The sequence below is a fragment of the Hemitrygon akajei genome, chromosome 12 (genome assembly GCF_048418815.1).
Source record: "Hemitrygon akajei chromosome 12, sHemAka1.3, whole genome shotgun sequence".
Classification (NCBI taxonomy): Eukaryota; Metazoa; Chordata; class Chondrichthyes; order Myliobatiformes; family Dasyatidae; genus Hemitrygon; species Hemitrygon akajei.
The window spans coordinates 73975295-73999276 of NC_133135.1; the positions used below are offsets into that span (position 1 = coordinate 73975295).

General features: G+C 40.2%; 1 protein-coding gene across 1 annotated transcript in view; it reads left to right on the forward strand.

The window, feature by feature from the left end:
- LOC140737212 (potassium channel subfamily T member 2) overlaps positions 1 to 23982 on the forward strand; it is an 879580-nt gene that overhangs the window by 847633 nt on the left and 7965 nt on the right. Inside the window, exon 29 of the mRNA XM_073063510.1 lies at positions 16891 to 16975. Coding sequence (XP_072919611.1) covers positions 16891 to 16975 — 85 coding nt within the window. The remainder of the gene's footprint in view (positions 1 to 16890; positions 16976 to 23982) is intronic.

Here is a 23982-nt window from a genome sequence, read left to right on the forward strand (position 1 = left end):
TATTTTCTATAATTGCCTTCTGAAAAATTTTTGCAATCCGGTCAGTTCTATCAATCTGCTGCATCTAATCATAATAAGAATAAAATACAAAATTCCAAACACAAGATTCACTCATCACAAAAACATTTTGTCACGATCCTGACTGTTAATTCTGCTTATTATCCTAATTCCCTTTTCCCTGTGTTCTCCTGGGCTTCTTGATTGCGGAACCTGATTCTCTTCTAAACCTGCTGCATAAAAACCCCAGCTTTGCATCCACTCGTTGCCAGACCGTTAATCCAGCCAGTGCGGTAATTCACATTCCCAGCCGCTTAGAATGGTGTGTTCTAAGTTTTACTTCAGTACCGAGGTTAACCTGTGAAACACTGTCTCTCCATGTCAAAATACGGATTCCAAGTTTACTCCAGTACCGAGGTTTACCTGTGAAATTCTGTCTCTCCATGTCAAGATATGGATTCTAAGTTTTACTTCAGTACTGAGATTTACCAGTGTTACTCCATCACTCCGTGTTAAGAAAAGTATTGTCTGCCATTTGCCTTTCTACGCTCAGTGTCAAGATAAGTCTTGCCTGCCGCCTTTCTCCTGTTTGCCGTTCAGCTCCCACAATGCCCTGTTTCAAGAAAAGGACTGCCTGCCATTTGTCTTTCCTTTTAATGCTCCGTGTCAAGATAAGTGTTGCTTACCATCTGTTCGCCATTTGCCTTTCAGCTCCAGTAACACCCTTTGTCAAGAGAAGTTTTGTCTGTCTCCTGCTCTTCCGTTCAACCATGCTGTTTGCCTGAGTTAACTCTGTCTCTCAACTGCTTAGAATTGTGTATTCTAAATTCTGTTCCTGTGCTGTTTGCTGGTGTAAACCCTGTCTCTTGACCGCTAAGAATTGTGTAGTTCTGTTGTTCTGTTTCTGCGCTGCTTGCCTGTGTTAACTCTGTCTCTCGGTTGCTTAGAAGGGTGTATCCTAGGTTTTGGTTCGTGCTGTTGGTTCCTTGTGTTAACTCTGTCAGTCCGTGTTAACAGGAGCGTGGCATCCCTCCCGCAGTTCTCCTCAAGCCACGCTCGCACCCTGGTCTGCATCCCCACTCTGCCTCGTTCCACCGCCCGCCTACACTGTCCTTTGGCTCGGTGGTTAAACGCCGCATTCAAGCCCCAGTCAAGCCTTCCTCGCTCCTCGGCTTTCCTCTGCCTAATCCTCACTCCCCGACCTTCCCTATAACCGTTATTAAACATTTTTAGATTATTCTACCTCCGTGTCTGTGTCCTGCGTTTGGGTTCACCCCATTTCATTGCAACACATTTACAGCCTTGAAAAGTCTTCCTCATGATCCTATGAGATATCTCTTTCCTAAAGAACCTAATGTATTCAAATTCACTAAATAATTCATTCCATTCCTTGTTTCAGTCTCTCCCATAACAACTCTTGGGTTCATCTGTCTCACCAGCAGAATATCATAATCTTCCATTTTTGATACTGGTGAGGGTGATGGCTCCTCAGGAGAGTGCATTCTAATACTTACAGTGCAATATGGTGTTGGTACAGAAGTGAAGCAGTAAAGTGTGTGGCTGGAGGAGGGAATGCTTTGAATTCCTGAAGGGTTCAGACCGTTTTTTTGGAGAGATGGTTTAGGTCCTCCAAAGACAGGTTGCAACTCATCGTGAACAAGATCAGTATCATTATGTCAGAAGAGAGGCAGTGGTCTGTTTGACTGGTAGTAAGAACTTGAAGGAAGATTCTGCAGAGAGAAAAGATAATGAGTCAAGAGTGTAGGGCAATGATAGGATGCACTAATAAACAGAGACAGAACGTAATTGTGAACCTATATATTTATAAAGACCTAAATGCAAAAGAAAATGAGGAAGAGAATTTTTACACCAGAATAGGTCACTGTAAGGATTTTATGGAGATCAGTAAAAATGGAAGCATAATAACTAAATTTGTTTTACTATGCAAATATGTGAATGTGAGTGAATTTGGTGAACTACAGGTACAGAGAGACAGGTGAGAATTTGAAGTGGATCAATAACAGAAACCTAGCTCGGAAAAGGGTTGTATTGTGAGCCATATGTCAACTGTGGTGAAACTCCTTCCCCATTCTTTCTTTCAGAATTTTTCAGAAGGCAATTATAGAAAATAGAACAGTATTGATTTATTATTGTCACATGTACCAAGATACAGTGAAAAGCTTTTCTTGCATTCTGTTCATACAGATCAAGTCATTACATGGTACATTGCGATAGAAAAAGGTAAAACCATAACAATACAGAATAAGTGTAAAAGCCACCAAAAAAAGTGCAGCACAGGTGCGAGGTCTGTCTCCTGCTCTTCCGTTCATCCACGCTGTTTGCCTGAGTTAATCCTGTCTCTCAACTGCTTAGAACTGTGTCTCTTAATTAGAATTTTATTGAGACTGACTAAACAAATTCATCTCATGTCTCTTACTATTAGGAGTTCGTTAACTTTTGTATCTAGGTAGCATTTTCTGTATTTGACTTCATTTCTTGTACCTTATTAACTCCTCTTGGATTTGGTTTCTCTTAAATTAATTATACTTTCTCTCTATCATGCATTTCAATTACTTTTAGCCAGGTGAAAGAACCTTTGATCTTGTTAATAGCATCTCTCTCACACTAAGGTCTCTTTCTAAAGATCTCTGATCTTGTTAATGGCTTCAAAGTCTAAAACATTATATGTCTGTACTAAAAGCAAATGTGAACTATGTTTGCCCATCCTTTCTCTGCCTTCCAACTGACCATGTTTTGTGATGTAAATTAATATTTCTGTAGGTAAATATTCATTTTATTGAACACTTTCAAAGCAATGTATTGAAAGTTTTACATTTTCAATCATTATACTATTCTGGATGCAGAGATATTGGTCTGAGTTGCCCCAACTTAAAATTAATCTTAATTACCAGAACACAATACAATATCTAATACCCTAAATGAGCCAAATAACTTAAAAGGATATTTAAAATAAATATAACCGCTGAAAAATGGAATAATGGGAAGTAGACCCCATTCTATCACAATAAGCGTTGAAGACATGCCCCAGGTGAAGCAATGCCTCTCACCAAGCTGTGGCAGTACACCTACACTGGTACATAAATATAAGACTATAAGACCATTAGATATAGGAACAGTTATGCCATTTTGACCATTGAGTCTCCTCTGCCATTTCATCATGGCTGATCCTTTTTCCCTCTCAGCCCAAATCTCCTACCTTCTCCACTTATCCCTTCACGCCGTGACCAATCAAGAATCTATCAACCTCTAACTTAAATATCCATAAAGACTCGGCCTCCACAGCTGTCAGTGGCAATGAATTCCACAGATTCACCACACTCTGGCTAAAGAAATTCCTTCTCATCTCCATTCAAAAATGACGTCCCTCTAATCTGACGCTGTGTCATCTGGTCCTAGACCTTTCCACCATAGGAAACATCCTTTTTGGAAATCACATTTGGAAAGAGGTGAAATCATCGGACAAAGTCAGCATGGATTTGTGAAAGAAAAATCATGTCTGACGAATCTTATAGAATTTTTTGAAGATGTAACTGGTAGAGTGGATAGGGGAGAGCCAGTGGATGTGGTGTATTTAGATTTTCAAAAGGCTTTTGACAAGGTCCCACACAGGTGATTAGTGTGCAAACTTAAGGCACACGGTATTGGGGGTATGGTATTGATGTGGATAGAGAATTGGTTGGCAGACAGGAAGCAAAGAGTGGGAGTAAACGGGACCTTTTCAGAATGGCAGGCAGTGACTAGTGGGGTACCACAAGGCTCAGTGCTGGGACCCCAGTTGTTTACAATATATATTAATGATTTAGATGAGGGAATTAAATGCAGCATCTCCAAGTTTGCGGATGACACAAAGCTGGGCGGCGGTGTTAGCTGTGAGGAGGATGCTAAGAGGATCAAGGGTGACTTGGATAGGTTAGGTGAGTGGGCGAATTCATGGCAGATGCAATTTAATGTAGATAAATGTGAGGTTATCAACTTTGGTTGCAAGAACAGGAAAACATTATTATCTGAATGGTGGCTGATTAGGAAAAGGGGAGGTGCAACGAGACCTGGGTGTCATTGTACACCAGTCATTGAAGGTAGGCATGCAGGTACAGCAGGCGGTGAAAAAGGCAAATGGTATGTTGGCATTCATAGCAAAAGGATTTGAGTACAGGAGCAGGGAGGTTCTACTGCAGTTGTACAAGGCCTTAGTGAGACCGTACCTAGAGTATTGTGTGCAGTTTTGGTCCCCTAATCTGAGGAAAGACATTCTTGCCATAGAGGGAGTACAAAGAAGGTTCACCAGATTGATTACTGGGATGGCAGGACTTTCATATGAAGAAACACTGGATTGACTAGACTTATACTCACTGGAATTTAGAAGATTGAGGGGGGATCTTATTGAAACGTATAAAATTCTAAAGGGATTGGACAGGCTAGATGCAGGAAGATTGTTTCTGATGTTGGGGAAGTCCAGAACGAGGAGTCACAGTTTAAGGATAAAGGGGAAGCCTTTTAGGACCGAGATGAGGAAAAACTTCTTCACACAGAGAGTGGTGAATCTGTGGAATTCTCTGCCACAGGAAACAGTTGAGGCCGGTTCATTGGCTATGTTTAAGAGGAAGTTAGTGATGGCCCTTGTGGCTAAAGGGATCGGGGGTATGGAGAGAAAGCAGGTACAGGGTTCTGAGTTGGATGATCAGCCATGATCATGCTGAATGGTGGTGCAGGCTCGAAGGGCCGAATGGCCTACTCCTGCACCTATTTTCTATGTTTCCACAACTGCTGTATTGAGGCCTTTCAACATGAAATAGGTTTCAATTAGGTCAATCCTCATTCTTCTGAATTCCAGTGAATACAGGCCCAGAGCCATCAAAAGTTCTTCATGTGACAAACCGATCAATCCTAGAGTAATTTTCCTGAGCCTCCTTTGAACCGTCTCCAATGTCACCACATCTTTTATTAGATAAGGGCTCACAATGCTTTTATATTCTTGTCCTCTTGAAATTAATGCTAATATTGTATTTGTCTTCCTCACCACCAGCTCAATCTGCAAATTAACTTTTCGGTAATACTGTACAAGGGCTCCCAAGTCCCTTTGCATCTCAGATTTTTGAATTTTCTCTCCATTGAGAAAATAGTTCACCCTTTTATTCCTTCTATCGATGTGCATGACCATACAGTTCCTGATTCTGTAACCCGTCTGCTACTTCTTTGTCCATTCTCCTAATCTGTCTAAGAACTTCGGTAGCCTCTCTACTTCCTCAAGCCTACCTACCCTTCTACTTAGCTTTGTATCAACCATAAACTTTGCAACAAAACCATCAAATCCATCATTCAAGTCATTGACATAAAAATTCGCAGGCCCAATACAGACCCCTGTGAAATACTACTAGTTACCAGCAGCCAACCAGAAAAGGCTCCCACTCTTAGCCTTGTGCCAATCCAAAATAATGTATTAAGAAGCACCAAATCATCAATAACATGCTAACTTTGGGTTACACTGGGAAAACGTGGCTCCAGTTCACTTCATAATCTTAGAGTAGACCAAGGAGTTAAGTTCTAGAGGTGAATTGAGAGTGATCACATTGACATTGCTCAAAGAATAATGCAATATGGAACCTGGCCCGTCAACCCAATTTATCAAGCACCAATTTACTCTAATCTCATTCTTCTCAATATTCCTATCGAATTCAAACACCCACCACCCCCCCCCCCCCCCCACCACCTCTCGGATTCTACCAGGTCAGCTACGCACCAAGGCAATCTGCAGCAGCCAGTTAACCTACGAACCCACACGGAATGCAAGACCCAGGGAAATCTACACCATTACAAGTAGAATTTACAAAACTCTACACTGACAGCACAGGGGGTCAGGAATGAAACTGTGAAACACAGGGTCGTTGAGGCTGTGAGACAGTAGCCCTACTAACTGCATCACGTTAACATTTGATCGCATGGCATGAAAGAGCCCTGGTAAGTATTAATGTCAGTGAAAATCATGGAAAGATCTGCACTGGATGAAATAATAATAACATAAAGGAAGATGGTTGAAAATCATGCCCTAGGGTGTTCATAAGGTAATATCTTGTAACAGTGCCCTAGGCTTATACATCCATATATATAACCCATGAAATTTGACATTCAACATTGATATCCTGGCACTTACCATCTACTGAACTATTAAGAGCCACAGAGATGCTTTGGCTGCAAGAGCAGGTTGTAGGGTTTGTGTCCTGCAGTGATTGATTCATTTCCTGATTCCCAAAGAGCCAGCTGCCATCCCCGTATACAATGCATGCGAATTTAAATATCATCCAAGGTAGAGCACCCTGCTTGATTAGTACTGCACACTTCATTCACTCGAGACATTGATGCTGTGTATCACCAGTTGACCATACATGCAAGTGGGTTGCATACCATCAGCAACCCATTATTCATTCTTCAACAGCATCTCACAGACCCAAACTTTCTACTATCAGGAATGACAACAGAAGGCATGGGAACATTCCTGACTACCATTTCCTGTCAAAGTCAGACATATTTCTGACTTGGAAATAGATTGTGACTGCAAAGGTGAAGGACTCTCACCTCTCACCTCTCACAGACAGACTAAAGAAACTTGGAAATAAGACATTTGGTTCCCTCAGACAAGTTGCTAAGTTGAAGCCAGAGCATTAAACACTATTCACCACCACTTTTTTCCTTAAAAAAATAAAAAGTGGGGATGGAGTATCTGACCTTTTGAGTCTGCCCCACCATTATTCAGTTGATCTACCTCTAAGTTATTTCCTGCACTATCCCCATATTCCTTGATTCCTTTAATATCCAGATACCTATCGATCTTCATTTTGAATGAATTCTATGACTGAGCCTCCAAAGCCCTCTAATGTAGAGAATTCCAATGATTATCACCACTTAATTTCTCTTACCTCAGTAATAAATATCTTGCCTTTATCCTCTGTATCCTCCTTAGTTCCAGAGTATTCTGCCGGAGGAAACATATTTCTTGCATTTTGCTTGTGAAGCTCAATGGAATGCACTCTTCATCAAATCAGCACAGGATAAACTTGCACGTCTGGAAACAATATAATGAACCTTTACTGTTATCTCTCTAATGTAGGGGTTCCCAACCTTATTTATGCCATTTACCTCTACGATTAACCAAGGGGTCCATGGACCCCACGTTAGAAAACTCTGTTCTAGTGCCAAGGACGTATTTTCTAAGGCAAGCAGACAGAAGTCCAGTCTGTTCACCCAAGGCACAGTGTGCCTGCAGCAAGATTTCTTTACTCTATTTCAAACTCCCTTGTAATAAATATTCATAAACTATCTGGTCATGTCTTACACGAGAAAATCTGCAGATGTTGAACATCCTGGAAATCGTGCACCCTCTACAATTTCACCAACTTTGTTTCTAACTTCCACCCTGTCCTCAAATTTACTTGGTCTATTTCCTGACACCCCTCTCCCCTTTCACAATCTCTTTGTCTCCATCTCAGGAGACAGTCTATCTACTGATATCTTCTATAAACCCACGGACTCTCACAGCTACCTAGACCATTCCTCTGCCCACCCTGTCACTTGTAAAAGTGCCACCCGTTCGCTCAGGTCTGCTCTCAGGATGAGGCTTTTCATTCTAGAGCAACTGAAATGTCCTCCATCTTCAAAGAGAGGGGCTTCCCTTCCTCCACCATCAATGCCGCCCTCACTCGCATCTCTTCCATTTCTCACACATCCTCCCACTGCCACCTCAAAGATAGATTTCTCTTGTCTTCTCCTACCACCCCACCATCGTCCGCATCCAGCACATAATTCCCTGTAACTTCCACCATCTCCAACAAGATCCTTCCACTAAGAACAACTTTTCCTCCACCCAACTTCCCAGTTTCCACAGGGGTCACTCCCTACACAACTTCCTTGTCCATTCATCTGTCCCCACTGATCTCCCTCCTGGCATTTACCCTTGCAAGCAGAACAAGTGCTACATCTGCCCGTACAGTTCCTCTCTCACTACCATTCAGGACCCCAAACAATCCTTCCAAGTGAGGCAACACTTCACTTGAGAGTCTTTTGGGGTCATCTACTGTATCCGGTGCTCCCAGTGTGGCCTTCTGTATATCAGGGAGAATCAACATAGATTGTGAGACCTCTTCGCCGAGCACCTTTGCTCCATCAGCCGCAAAAGGCAGGATCTCCCAATGGCCACCAATTTCAATTCTACTTTCCATTCCCATTCCTAACCTGATGGCATGAACATCGATTTCTCAGAATTCCAGTTATGACCCTCACCTTCCCCCCTCCCCATTCTTGTTTCCCTCTTTCACCTTAACTTCTTACCTGCCAATCACCTCCCTCTGGTGCTCCTCCACCCTCCCTTTCTTCTGTCCTTTTCTTTCAGATTCCCTCTTTTCCAGCCCTTTATCTCTTTCACCTGTTACGTACCCCGTAACTGGGTCACTTACCAGCAAAGATAGAGAGGTCCGTTGAAGTCTGATGGTACTATTTTTAACAGGATTTATTGATAGAAATACACAAAAATAATATCAATGCAAACACACAGATAAGATACGTCGTCAATACTAAATCTAAAAGCGCGGGTATAATAATAATCGATAAGAAATAGCTCTATCGTTGCCTAGGGGATAATGTATTGTCCGATGGAAATATAAAAGTCATTTTAGTTCATTCCAGCTGCACCCGTTGGGGACCGCTGTGTGGCAATTGTTGGAGAGAGAGAGATTTAGAGAAAAACTTGCTGATTCCTTTTATGATGTCAATCCTTCGAGAGTCGTTGGGAGTTGAGTTCCCCGTTGTTAGCTAAAAACCGTTTTTCCGTGGCAAAGGCCACCGATCTCGGACAAATGGAAGCGGATGCACGTGGCCTTCCACCGGCTTTCGCTATTACGGGATCGCTAGCGTTTCTTCTGGTGCGTCTGAGGGTCCCCCAGACCCTCTTTTTATCCTGACTCACAGGGTCACAGATGTCGATCAGGTTGGGATGATGCAATCCCTCCACCAATCTCCCCCTCAGTTCATTGCCTGGGGAGGCTTCGATGCATCGTGCAGGATGCAATACACAAGTCCGTCTCCAAGAGACAATAGCCGGTATCAATGGGTCCGCCTTTCGGAGGCCAAGACACATTCCAACCCTTTTGTGGATTCTGCATGTCTTTCTCTCATTTCCTGTGTCCCCTGAACTGACTTAATAGTGATCTTGCGATTCTCTCAAAGGAGGGGGCTACCCCGCACCCTTCGGCCCCTCAGAGCTGTGGCACATTCGTAACACACCAAACAACTTCCCAACTCTACTTCACCCCATTCCCCTCTCCTGGCTTCACCTATCACATCACCTTGTGCTTCTTTCCCCCACCCCTCCTTCCACCACTTTATTCTGACATCTTGCCTTCCTTTCCAGTCCCGAAGAAGAGTCTTGGCCGAAAATGTCAACTGCTTACTCTTTTCCTTAGATGCTATCTAACCTCACAAACAAAATGCTGGAGGAACTCAGCAGGCCAGGCTGCATCTATGGAAAAGAGTTTGGTCGACATTTCAGGCCAAGACCCTTCATCAGGAACCAGAGTAAGAAGATGGGCAGAGAGGAGGAAGAACCACAAGGTGATGGGTGAAACCGGAGAGGGAGGGTGAGGTAAAGAGCTGGGAAGTTAATTAGTGAAAGAGATGAAGGGCTGGAGAAGGGGAAATCTGACAGGGGGACAGAAGACCATGGAAGAAAGGGCAGGGAGAGGAGCACCAGAGGGAGGGGATGGGCAGGTTAGGAGAAATGGGGAATGGTGAAGTTGGGAAGGGGCATTACCAAAAGTTTGAGAAATCAATGTTCATGCCATCAGGTTGGCGGCTACCCAGATGGAATATAAGACATTGCTCCTCCAACCTGAGTGTGGCCTCATCATGACAGTAGAAGAGGCCACGGACTTGCATGTCAAAATGGGAATGAGAAGTGGAAGTAAAATGGGTGGCCACTGGGGGGGTCCTGCTTTTTCTGGCGGACGGAGTGTAGGTGCTTGGTGAAGCAATCTACCAATCTACATCGAGTCTCACCGATATACAGGAGGCCACACCAGGAGCACCGGACAGCAGATGGATATCTGGCCTGCTGAGTTCGCCCAGTATTTTGTGTGTGTGTTGCTCATGACGTATTGTGCTTGCAATTTGGCTTTGATTAACTTGTGTACAGATTTTGCACACTGGCACCTTTGAACTTAAACATTACCAAGCCAGAGTATTGTAAACTGCCATGCCTCACCTACATACCACAATCTGACACACCGGAGGGAAAAGGAAAACAAATCTTTTTTGTAAATGCTTATTATTTTCCTTTTGTTTATTAACCCATTGTCAACATGTGAGAGTATGTAGTGCTATCTTTAATTAATTTATCTCACTTTGCTGACCCACCTTCCATGGGACCATAGGGAACCCTACAAAATATTTCCAATAACATCCTCAAAAATTAATCTTTTCAATGTGTCTACTATTACATCCTCTATTTGGATTCCAGATTAATGACTTTAGGCTAGCAGATTGATACTTCCCCATTTCCTCACTCTTAAACAGTGGGGCAACATTTGCTACCCTCCAATCCACAGGCATTATTTCCAAGGGCAGTACGAACTGAGACACAAATGCTGGCATTGACTGCAATATTGATTGTCCTTAAATTAATTAATTAAATGTAAGTTCATTTTTGAGCTCTAGACAGTTTTATTAATTACATCCAAGGATGTATTTGTTTTATTAAGTAAGCTGTCATTTCTTTGTTTCCAGTTTCCATCGCTGAAAGCATTTTAGAATGCTTGCCAGCAGATTTCGGTAATCCTTGACCTGCAGCTAAAGAAACATGCAGTTTATGAGAAGTCAATGCTGATGGCTTAAATTGAAAGAATTAGGTGTGTTTCTTTTCCTGTACTCCATTTTAAAGAAATATTACAAGACTAGTGCCTTGAACCACAGACTTGAAAGCTAATGCCATATCCTCTTGCTGCATAGGCCTCTCTGAGGCCTAACCTGATGAGTATTTCCAGCATATTTCTCCTTTGCACTCCAGATAAGGGAATGATCTCCATATCACATCAATATGTGCTTCATCATATTGTTGATGCCAGTTGAATAAGATATAAACTAATACTATAGGACAAATACTTATTTCTATATTTTACACTGAATTTCACTAACATTTCACTTGTGCTAAGTTCAAATAACAATTTTAGGACCTAAGTTGCATTGCAACCTTGACGCAATAACCTGGATCTATATAAAACTGTATAAGTTTTATAATGAATAAAAATGAAAAAGGAGACTAGTCATAATTACGTTATTGAATTTTTTTCCTTAGCAGTGTTACTTTCTAAAGACTCTACTGCCAACTAATCAATAGAGAAATAGTGTGAACAAGGTCGCACTTTCATTAATTACATAGGTGACTGGTACCTTTTAAATGTGTTAGGAATCTGAATTCAAGTAAAAGATGAAAAGCTTTAATACATTCAATGTTGCTCTGCTAAAGGATATCTGAATCTTTTTTTTTTAATTTTCTGTTATAAAACAAGAACAAATGGGCAGTAAAAATGTTCTTTTATCTGGTTATCCTAAAATGAAAGTTCCATGCAGTGCGGGTGAACACTATGGAAACAGACAAACATCAGAAGGAATACTGAAGAGATATTGTATTTTTCTTTTGTGATATTGTCTAAAATTCAACCAACTGAATCATTTAAGCCATACAATCTGCTCACAGTACTGTCATGTCATCTTCAGTACGATACATTTTGGATCATTTAACACTGGAGGTGAAACTGTTTTGTTCAATTAAGGACTTCAGCTGCAAACGTCATTTACGGCATTGATCGCTTTTATGAATAATACCTTTTATACTTACTGTTTGGAGAGCATAGAAAAAAATTGCACCATAGCGATATACATCAGGACAATAATTGATTGTAAAGCAATTTAAAGTGATTTTCCCTTAAGATTGTAAGAGTCTTCTCATTCACCATCATTCTAAACAGATTTTTTTTTTGGTAAAGATTTGGTACAATAAGTTAGTTGGGCTACCTTCCTTACAAACTGATAAGAGTTCTGAAATTCTTGGAATATTTCTTGTTCTATAATTCACACAATTTATCTTTTGGAATTATTAGAACTTCAATTTTATTTAAAAAAAACTCCTCCTGTTTCAAAGGCAATATACAGAATTCAAATGCTCTTCAAAAAGCCAATCTTTAGGATCTTTTTGTATTGTCTGTTAGAATATTATGCAGAAACCCACTTTTCTCATGCATATCTTTCAATGCACAGAGGAACCAATTGTTCCTTCTCAAGCCATACATTGCTTCCTTTATCAACAATGTGTGGTTTATAAGAATGCTATCTCATTTCCCAGATAGATTTGATTTAAATATGTAAAAAAATACATTTTTAATAGAAGCAGTAATCTAATCCTGCCTGAAAAGGTCACATTTTTTATCTGATATGTGGGATAGGTTTCCGTTCTTAGAATATAAAATATTGGCATAAGTAAATAGAGGAAGTATTATTATGGTCAGTATTTCTAGTGCGGTAATAGTATCATTTCAAAAGTAGCATGTTTAGAATTACAGTAAAAATGACTTAATTTATTCATGATTTCATTACACATTGTAAGAAAAAAAGTCATTCCCATTGAATAAACTAAATAATCCAAGAAAAGGAAAGGAGGCAAGGTTGTGTGTGGAATCTTAAATATTAACTGAAGAAAGTTGAAATTAAACATTATGCAATAACTGAATAGGTTGTTCATTATTCACCACAGTGTAAAGAAATCAATAGACTATGAAAGAGCTTAACCTAGCCAGAGAGAGAAGGGTGCTTGGATGTAGAATAGGCAAATGTGCCGTTGAACTGATCTTATTTCCTTGCCAGTGCTCACTTAAGGTAGATGCCATTGATGAATTTGAAATTACAAGAAAACAATCATTAAAACAAATCAGTTCTTTTGGAATTAGTTATGGAAACTATGTCACAATCAAGCAAGACAACAAAAAATATCAATTAGACTAAATAGGATATTAGGTGATAAATCTGTCCAATAGAAACTATAGCTTGCCTTGAGTAGAGTTTATTAAAATTAAGATCAGTGCAAGTTGCATTCAAGTATAAGACACTGTATTGTTTAATCTAAAAATATTCATTGCCTGTGTTGTTTCCTATATGCTAACTTTCTTTAAAGATGGTTAGTAGCTGTTATAAAGCTGCAAAATTTGCTATTAAAGTAACAGTGTGTCTAGATGTTGACCATTATTTATACTGTATATTTATGATAGAGCAGAAAAATGCAGAGACGGGGATGTTGCAAGTGGAAATGCACCATTCTGTCTTTAGCTTTGAGAAGCCAATATTTTGCACTCTTTCTTCAATTTGAATTTTTTTTTTCAGGATGAGCTTCTGTATTTCTGTGTTAAATATAAAATAAGCTTTCCATACAAAGTTAAATGAAGTAATTTCATATCTACATGCATTTTGGCAATATGATATATCTTAATTACTGCCCGTCAACCTCTCTTGCACTGAAAATTAGATAATACAAGCCCGCTACATCATTCCTTCAGTCTTCCAGTATGATGGGGTTTTTTTTTACAAACTCCTTTTTCATAAATGTTCATGTTTCTCTGCTTTCAGTAATTCATTTGGCATTGAATTTTCCACACAGTTCTCTGACAAACAATATATTGCCATTTCATGGTCCCACTGGCTCATTGGTCAAGAGATTGTACAGATACTCTGTAGCATCAGTTGTGTTCTTTCTATCAGCAACTTACCATGTAGAATATCATGTTGATTACATGGCAAGAACAGACTATCCACTGACAGACACTGTGGTCAATCAGAGGCAGGGACGTTAGGATGTTATGAACAGTATAGCTTGATTTGTGAGACAGCTACATGATTTTAAACAGCACCAGGGAAGCAAGTGCAGGGAAACCCCAAAACTGATGAATTTCAGCCTTCAATGAACTGAGGTTGAACAACATTCAGAGAATTAATAAGGAAATTTGAAATGAAAAAAAATTGTTAAATTGCACTTCTAGATTTAATTTTTTTATCCTCTAAATCTGTTTTCTGAATTTTATTGAAATGCTCTTTTTCAACAGTAACCTTGTCTATCTTGAATTAATCAAAATTCTTACCTAACCTTAATCTAGACAGAATGATCTTAAGGGAGCCTTATAGCCTTCACCTGTTTTGCCGCTCAAGTATAGCAATGTAGGCTCACATTACAAATTTATTTATAAACATAATTATGTGAATTTTCAAGGTTGATCAGCAGATGAAAAATAGTTTACTGTTTCTCTTCAAGATTATCCCCAAAGGACGGTGTGATGACATTGATTGCAATAACCTCATTATCCCCGCTTGTCTAAACTGCATAACAAATGATAATTGCCATTGAAGAATATTTGAATAAAATTCAGACAACAAATTTGCAGGAGGCAAATACTGAATCCAGAATTGGAAGTTAACAATTTTAATGAGGCTAGTGTATGAGTATAGAGGAGCCTCTAATATATTGTCATAAATAGATATTAGATGTTCATAACTGAATTTGTGCCACCCAAAAGATATCCCAAAGTTTCACCAAAACAGACAGCATCTGTGGAAAAAGAAACAGACTTAATGTTTCATCTTAAAGACCTCTCAATAGACATAGAGTTGAAAAACAAGTCAGTTTTTCTTTCCAGAGATACTGCTTGACAAGCTGAGAGTATCCAGCATGATTTTCACAAGTTCCCTTTACCCAGTTCCCTTTACCCACCCTATGTCTGTCAACTCTAAATTCCCTTTCATATTCTTGAATGTCTATAGAACTAGGAGCTCAGAGTATTGGAATAAAGGGTTGTTCATTTAAGATGGAGACAAGAAGGATTTATTTTTCTCCTACAGTGTTGTACCTCTATGAAATTTTATACTCTGAGGAATTATAGAGGCAAGGTTGAAAGACGCTTGAAAAAGAAATCATGGGATATGTTATAAGGCCAAGTGTGGATTATCTACAATCTTACTGATTGATTGAGCAGGGCAGAGGGGAAAATTGGTCCATACATTGCAGTGTTTTAAAATGTATTGTGGTGCATTCTTGTAATTTAAAACATGTTTACAATATGTATACTAGACTTCTGGATAGAATTAAATCCTGAGATTGCTGGATAATCTCATTTCTATTTGGCTGCATTGCTCTGACAACAGCAGTCTATGCTACCAACTTTAAACTGAATGCCAAAGGTAATTCTTCCCAAGGGATGTTCAAGTCTTACTGGAGCAACAGAGCTTCTAGTGACACATAGCAGATGCTGCTTGCATGACTGGCTCAGTTAGACAGCTCACATATATTAACTGCCAGACAGCTACAGCATGGTGGCTTTGATTCGGCAGCAGCTTCGCACAGCTCCAGGTGGTCGCTTGAGCTTTGCTGCAGAGGGTGTTAGGGATGTATTAAGTAGGATTTGAGTACTCTCTTTTCAGTGGTGTCAGAAAGCAGGAAAAACCTATGGAAAGGTTGTGACAATCTTGTTGTTGACAGGTTTGGAATACCACAGTCTTCTTTTGTGTGTGGCATATACTGTGGTAGTTGTGGCAACTTACAGTATTACATTTTACTTAGCTCTTTAATCTGTCCTCTATATAAACCTTCAATTCCAACCTTCTTTATAAAAGTTGGGTTACTGTGGGGAAATAACTGTCCAGACCTACAACACAGAATTCACTTTTCTCCAGATACAGCTTTGATATTAAAGGATTGCACACAAGACTACAGAAAATGTTTAAAAAATAAACATTTAATGTGAATACAACCGCTGACAGACTCCATGAAAGACTGGGAATAAAGAGCTGTATTTCTACTGTATAATTAGCTGAGTACTTAGTTTAGTTAATTAACCTATGGTTCCTGGATCCATGAAATGATTGTACTTGTCCTGACTGGAGCACAAGAGCTGAGAATGGAAAATGTCTGATAATTAGTATGTGCTAATCAGCAGCGTAAGGAGGAAGCATTCCATGATACGTCACTCATTGGTAAATAGGTGACTGTGCCAGGAACACACCTACGCTCACTCTTTGCATATCCCTGGAAGGTGCAAACGTGCATGGTACTATGGAGATAAAATAATTAATTCAGTAGTCTGAGGTCTTATGAAAATACATGTCAAGATTTCTATGAAAAATGTCTGTTGACTGGTTCTGTAAAAGACTACGGATGGGGAATGAGCACCTTTTTAACTATTTCCATGAAACTTTGACTTCCACTAAATTCTTTGATACAGAACATTAGAAGTAATATGCCTTTCTTGTAAAAAGAATGTCTTTAGTGTAATACTTTGCCCAAAATTAATTCATATTTCTTCCATTGCACAATTACATGAACTTTTTTTCAGCATTTCCAGTACTCAAATTGAAAAGCTAAAAATTGAATATTGTGAAATTTGAAAATAAAATGAAAATCGCAATAAGGCTGCATATGTGGACAGAGCATCAGCGTTAACTCTTGAAACAATGACTCTATTTCCATCTCCAAAGATGGTCCTGATCTTTACAATACTCTCCAAGCTACTCCTAAACTCTGGTAACATTGTTTATTTTAGTACAATATGGGAAATGTTGGCAAATTTTGTAAACGTTAACATATCATTTGAATTTTGATTTTCACAATGATATTGTGAAATCCTTTTATACTGAGGATTGATATGTATGCTTCAGATCTAGAAGAGAATGTGGAAATGAAGCAGTTGACACCATGTTATCCTGAGGGATAGCAGTCACTACTTAGTGGGGTTGCAATGTTTGTTTCCGTAAGCTTGCAGCTTGTACAACTGAAAATTTCCTCACATTCTTCTTTAGATGAAATGAATGATCACCAGAACACTCTGTCATATATTCTCATCAATCCCTCACCGGATACAAGACTGGAACTAAATGATGTAGTGTAAGTATATCACTGATTTCATTTACCTTTTTTGAATGTGGATAACAAATAACTTCTCATCAATCAATTCGTACTTGATGGACAACGTTAGAGTTAGGTTCCGGGTGCCAACCATTTTAATTCCGCTTCCGACCTATTGGTCCATGGACTCCTCTTTGGCCATGATGAGACAACTCTCAATGTGGAGGAGCAACACTTTGTGACCACCAACCTGATGGCATGAATATCAATTTCACCTTCCAGTAATTTTTTTTTTCTTTTTCTTTTCCCCTCCCCCTTCCCTTTTCTTCCATTCCCCACTCTGGCCTCTTACCTCTTCTCCTCAACTGCCTCTCACCTTTCCCTTGTGCCCCTCTTTCTTCCCTTTCTTCATGGTCCCACTTTCCTCTCCTATCAGATTCCTTCTTCTCCAGCCATTTACCTTTCCCACCCACTTGGCTTCAACTATTACCTTCCAGCTTGTCTTCCTTTCCCTCCTCCCACCTTTTTATTCTGGCATTTTCCCCCTTCCTTTCCAGTCCTGATGAAGTGTCTTGACCCAAAACGGTGATTGTTTATTCATTTTCATAGATGCTGCCTGACCTGCTGAGCTTCTCCAGCATTTTGTGTGTGTTGCTTTAGATTTCCAGCATTTGCAGGACATCTTGTGTTTAAGGTTAGAGATCTTTTTTTCTAGGGGCATTATAACCCTGCCAGTTCCAGTTAACACTTCAAATAGTCACTGACCACAGACCAACAACAAAATCTAAATTGGCCTAGTGTCCACAAGGGATCTGTGGAATGTGTGAGCCTATCAAGCAGCATGCACTAACATTTAACCACTTAGGTTAAATGACCTTCACTAAGACATGTGGTCTAAATCAAAGTCTAATTCATTGTATAGAGAACAAAAGAAACAGAAGAAAAATGGCATTGTGTGATTAAAAATGACAGGAAAGAAAAATGAAAAAAGCAAATCATTCGAATTCTTCCTGAACTCCCATAACTGGAAATTTGAATTTTCAGCACAAGTGATCCTTCAATAGTATTTTTCACTTTTAACATCATTAGAGTTTACTTATTTTCCACTTATTTATGAACCTGCAGTCTTTCATTTTTCTAGAATTTTACTGATAACTAGTGGGAAAGTGCAGAGGCATCATTGCCTTACATGGGCTTTAATGTCAGGTTTATAGCTGAGGGATGTGAGCTTGTATAGATGCAAGCCATATCAGGATCTTCTCAGCTTCTGCACTCAATTGTGCACAATGAGCTTCATGAAGTTGCTATTTGAAATGTTCAATGATAAAGGTGAGGTTTGATGGTTATTCAAAATCACAGCCATCAGCTACATTTCTAAGAAAAAGCTCATTGCAGAATGTGCTGCATTTCGCTTGTCAGTTGGCCACTCGAGATAGCTCTGTAATTGAGACCTTATTGCTACTTTCAAGCACAGCAACTAATGGGCTGATTTTTATTGACAGGTCCATTACAAAGGTTAGGAACAGAGATGGACTATCCCATAGAACTTTCGTGGTATTCTAATTAAGTCATGACTACTCTGGACTTTAAATCCATTAAGCTACCTTTGTTTAATATCCCTGGGTATTGCCCAACAAAACCCTTATCAAATTAAATCTTCATATTTTCATTGTTATGTCATTCTTTGCCTTCAGTAGAAGAGCTTCCTAGATTTCTACATGCAATTGTGTTGAAGAACTGCCTCCTAATTTTGTTCTTTATCTTTTGAGCTCTAATTTTAGCTTGCCAAAAACTTTTATGCCATTTTCTATACCTTAGTTAAATCAAGTTTCAATCTTCCATGCACAGCTGTGGCAAAATATGGATAGGAACTTTGGAAATGAAATGGGCAATGCTTTTTAGACAACAAAGGCTGCAACCCATCCCCACATATAATATAGTGAATGACTACATCAACCTTCTATAGTAACTGGCAGTGCAGTCCCAGTTATGCCTGCAAACCACTTAATGTTAACAAATTCACCTTGAAATATTCATGACTTGATGGTAATATAGCACAAAATATATAGAGAAATCATTGAGAATGTTTTTTTGTTTAGAGTCCAAATCACAACTACAACTAGCAGTAGCTTCTCAATTTCCTGGAATCCAATAAGAAACTCAAAAAAATATTGGCAAAGTCTTCACTGGAGCTGTGTTCACAATTTTATATCAAACTTTACTGACTTTCTCTTCAGGGACCTAGGCTTAGCTGAAAATATGGTTTTCATTTCTTTATGCAAATAGATTGGATGCCTGCTGTGGTCCCATCTGCTCCTTCAGTCCATTACCTTTTCTTCCTGCAAATTAAGACTATGCACTGAAGAGGATGCTAATGTTTATTGAAAAAAAATTGGTATACCTAGCCATCAACTTCCTTTTTGCTTCTGCCACTGTCCATCATACTTATAAAGTGGTGGCTCAGCTTCTTATTTGGGACAACTCTAAAAAAACAAAAAACAAAGCAAGAAATTAGCCGGGATTTCCTTCATTTATTTTGGAGACTATGCTACTTATTTGGGACAAGAGCCTGTTGCCGAACAGTTTCTATCTTGTGTCAGTCACATGCCTGCCATGTGGCCTTTACACACTACACCATGCTTAGAAACATAGAAATATAGAACTAGAAAACCTACAGCACAATACAAGGCCTTTGACCCACAATGCTGTGCCAAACATATACTTGCTTTAGAAATTACCTAGAATTACCCATAACCCTCTATTTTTCTAAGCTCCATTTACCTATCCAGGAGTCTCTGAAAAGACCCTATTGTATCCGCCTCCGCCACAGTCACCGGCAGCCCATTCCACACACTCACCACTATCTGTGTAAAAAAAAAACTTACTCCTGACATCTCTTCAGTACCTTTTTCCAAGCACCTTAAAACTGTGCCCTCTCGTGTTAGCCATTTCAGCACTGGGGAAAAAACCTCTGACTATCCACACGATCAATGCCTCTCATCATCTTATACACCTCTATCAGGTCACCTCTCATCCTCTGATGCTCAAAGGAGAAAAGGCCAAGTTCACTCAACCTATTCTCATAAGGCATGCTCCCCAATACAGGCAACATCCTTGTAGATCTCCACTGCACCCCTTCTATAGTTTTCACATCTTCCTGTAGTGAGGTGACCAGAACTGAACACAGTACTCCAAGTGGGGTCTGACCAGGGTCCTAAAAAGCTGTAACATTACCTCTCGGCTCTTGAACTCAATCCTACAGTGAATGAAGGCCAATACACCATATGCCTTCTTAACCACAGAGTCAACCTGCACAGCAGCTTTGAGTGTCCTATGGACTCGGACCCCAAGATCCCTCTGATCCTCCACACTGCCAAGAGTCTTACCATTGATACTATATTCTGCCATCATATTTGATCTACCAAATTGAACCACTTCACACTTATCTGGGTTGAACTCCATCTGCCACTTCTCAGCCCAGTTTTGCATCCTATCAATGTCACGCTGTAACCTCTGACACACTGCACACTGTCCACAACACCCCAACCTTTGTGTCATCAGCAAACTTACTAACCCATCCCTCCACTTCCTCATCCAGGTCATTTATAACAATCATGAAAAGAAGAGGTTCCAGAACAGATTCCTGAGGCACCCCACTGGTCACCGACCTCCATGCAGAATATGACCCATCTACAACCACTCTTTGCCTTCTGTGGTCAAGCCAATTCTGGATCCACAAAGCAATGTTCCCTTGGATCCCATGCCTCCTTACTTTCTCAGTAAGTCTTGCATGGGGTACCTTAACAAATGTCTTGCTGAAATCCATATACATTACATCTACTGCTCTACCTTCATCAATATGTTTAGTCACATCCTCAAAAAATCCAATCAGGCTCGTAAGGCATGACCTGCCTTTGATAAAGCCATGCTGACTATTCCTAATCATATTATGCCTCTCCAAATGTTCATAAATCCTGCCTCTCAGGATCTTCTCCATCAACCTACCAACCACTGAAGTAAGATTCACTGGTCTAAAATTTCCTGGGCTATCTCTACTCCCCTTCTTTCAGAAGGGAATAACATCTACAACCTTCCAATCATCTGGATCCTCTCCCATCTCCATTGATGATACAAAGGTCATTAGCAGTGACTCAGCAATCTCCTCACTTGCCTCGCATAGTAGCCTGGGTTATATCTCATCCAGTCCTGGTGACTTATTCAACTTGAAGGTTTCCAAGTGCTCCTCCACATCCTCTTTCTTAATGTCTATATGCTCAAGCTTTTCAGTCCACTGTAAGTCATCCTTACAATCGCCAAGGTCCTTTTCCATAGTGAATACTGAAGCAAATTACTCATTAAGTACCTCCTCCATTTCCATACACACTTTTCGACTGTCACACTTGATTGGTCCTATTCTCTCACATCTTATCCTCTTGCTCTTCAAATACTTGTAGAATTCCTCAGGGTTTTCCTTAATCCTGCTCACCAAGGCCTTCTCATGGCCCCTGCTGTCTCTCCTAATTTCATTCTTAAGCTCTTTCCTGCTAGCCTTATAATTTTCTAGATCTCTATCATTACCTAGTTTTCCCAAACCTTTTGTAAGCTTTTCTTCTTGACTAGATTTTCAACAGCCTTTGTGCACCATGGTTCCTGTAATCTACCATCCTTTCCCTGTCTCATTAGAACGTACCTATGCAGAACACCACACAAATATCCCCGGAATATTTGCCACATTTCTGCCATGCATTTCTCTGAGAACATCTGTTCCCAATTTATGCTTTCAAGTTCCTGCCTAATAGCTTCATATTTCCCCTTACTCCAATTAAATGTTTTCCTGACTTGACTGCTCCTATCCCTCTCCAGTACTATGGTAAAGGAGATAGAATTGTGATCACTATCTCCAAAGTGCTCTCCCACTGAGAGACCTGACACCTGACCAGGTTCATTTCCCAACACCAGATCAAGTACAGCCTCTCCTCTTGTAGGCTTATCTAAATATTGTGCCAGAAAACCTTCCTGAACACACCTAACAAGCTCCACCCCATCTAAACCCCTTGCTCTAGGGAGATGCCAATCAATATTAAGAGACTTTTAAGAGACTCCTGGACAGGTACATGGAACTCAGTAAATATTGGGCTATGGGTTACCCTAGGAAATTTCCAAGGTATGGACATGTTCGGCACAGCTTTTTGGGCTGAAGGGCCTGTATTGTGATGTAAGTTTTTTTATGTATCTCTAATATTGCGGAAATTGAAATCTCCCATCATGACAACCCTGTTATTATTGCACCATTCCATAATCTGTCTCCCTATCTGCTCCTCAATGTCCCTGTTACTATTGGGTGGTCCATAAAGACACCCAGTAGAGTTATTGACCGCTTCCTGTTTCTAACTTCCACCCACAGAGACTCAATGTGAACAGATTTCAAATAGTGTCACTTGTGTGCATTTGTGTTTATAAGAAAAAAAGCATTGATTTTTGTCACTTATAACTGGGAAGAAATAAGCAGTAAGACAATTCCGAACTGTTTTGCTCATTGTGGTTTCAAGCACTCAAGCTTGGAGATGCCAGAAACAGCTGAGAGTGAAACTGAAATGATTTCACAACTTCAGCACGTTAGAAACCATGACGAATTTGAAGGTATCATCTTGAATGTTACAATGAAAATAAAGATATAGAGAAAACAATCATCGAAAGCATCATTTGAAGGCCATCCATTAGCTGCACTAGGTGTCTGCACTACTTTTGTTCATTCACAGTCAATCAAAAGAACATGGCAGTAAGCATTGGATTCATTCCTCCTTTGATAACTCTTAGGAACTAAGACACACTTTTAGAGTACTGTAGTAGTTTTGGTAGTGTTCTAATTGTTTTGTTTTTCATTTATCTACATTATTTGGTACTCAGGTAAATAGTAGTTTGACTTTTTTAGCCGTTTTTAACAATTGCCATGCAAATGGACTAATTGGGCCAGCCATTTAATTGGATCAAAATGTAGTGGTCCCAACATGTCCCAATTAACTGGAATCCACTGTATTGGATTACTGGGCACATACAGTTGCTGGATCGTGGTTCGAAGTGGCTTGTGGCAACGTTTCCACAAATTAGCAGTCAGCATGAGGTTGGTAAGCTGCTTGCATCGGAAACTGCCTGTATTTGTTAGTAGCGTAATGCAGCCTGTCCACGTTTAACTCCTCTCACAATTTAATCATTCCCCCTCGCCCCCACCCCCCCCCCCCCCCCGCAACCCTTAGGAAATTTCCTGCTGTCCTGCTGGCCACGGTTTAGGGACTCTTCTATTCTTCAGAGCCGGAATAATGCAAAAGACCAGTAGAATTTTTTTGTTGGGAAAGGGACTCAACTTGGAATGAGAATGGGGTGTCACAGTAGTGTCACAGGTAGCAAAGTGCTATTACAACACCAGCAACCTGGCTTCAAATTTGCTGCTGCCTTAAGGGTTTTACAGTTCTTTCCACGACAACATGGGTTTCCTCTGAGTACTCCAGCTTCCTCTGACATTCCAAAGAAGTATGGGTTATGTTGAGTAAGTTGTGGGCATGCTACGTTGGTGCTGGAAGCATGGAGACACTTCACTCTTCATTCTTTATCTGTTAATGCATAGATAGAGCAGTGCGGTGGCTCCACGGGCCACGTTGTGTTCTTTGTTTGGAGGTGTGGGAATTCTAGGAGCCCCCCAGCTTTCTGGATAATCATATCTGTACCTGCTGCACCAAGCTTCAGCTCCTTAGAAAATGTGTCAAGAAACTGGAGGTGCAGATCAATGATCTTTGGCTCATCAAGGGAAGTGAGGAGATGATAGATAGGAGCTATAGTCATCTTAGGAAACATGGGTAATTGGGTGGAGGGGAAGGAGAAATGGCAGCCAGTGCAGAATACTCCTGTGGCTGTCCCCCTCAATAATAAGTAAACCATTTTGGATACTGTTGAGGAGAACAACTTACCTGGGGGAGCCACAGCGACAAGGTCTCTGGCTCTGTGGATCAGAAGAGGACTGCAGTAGTGATAAGGGATTCCTTAGTTAGAGG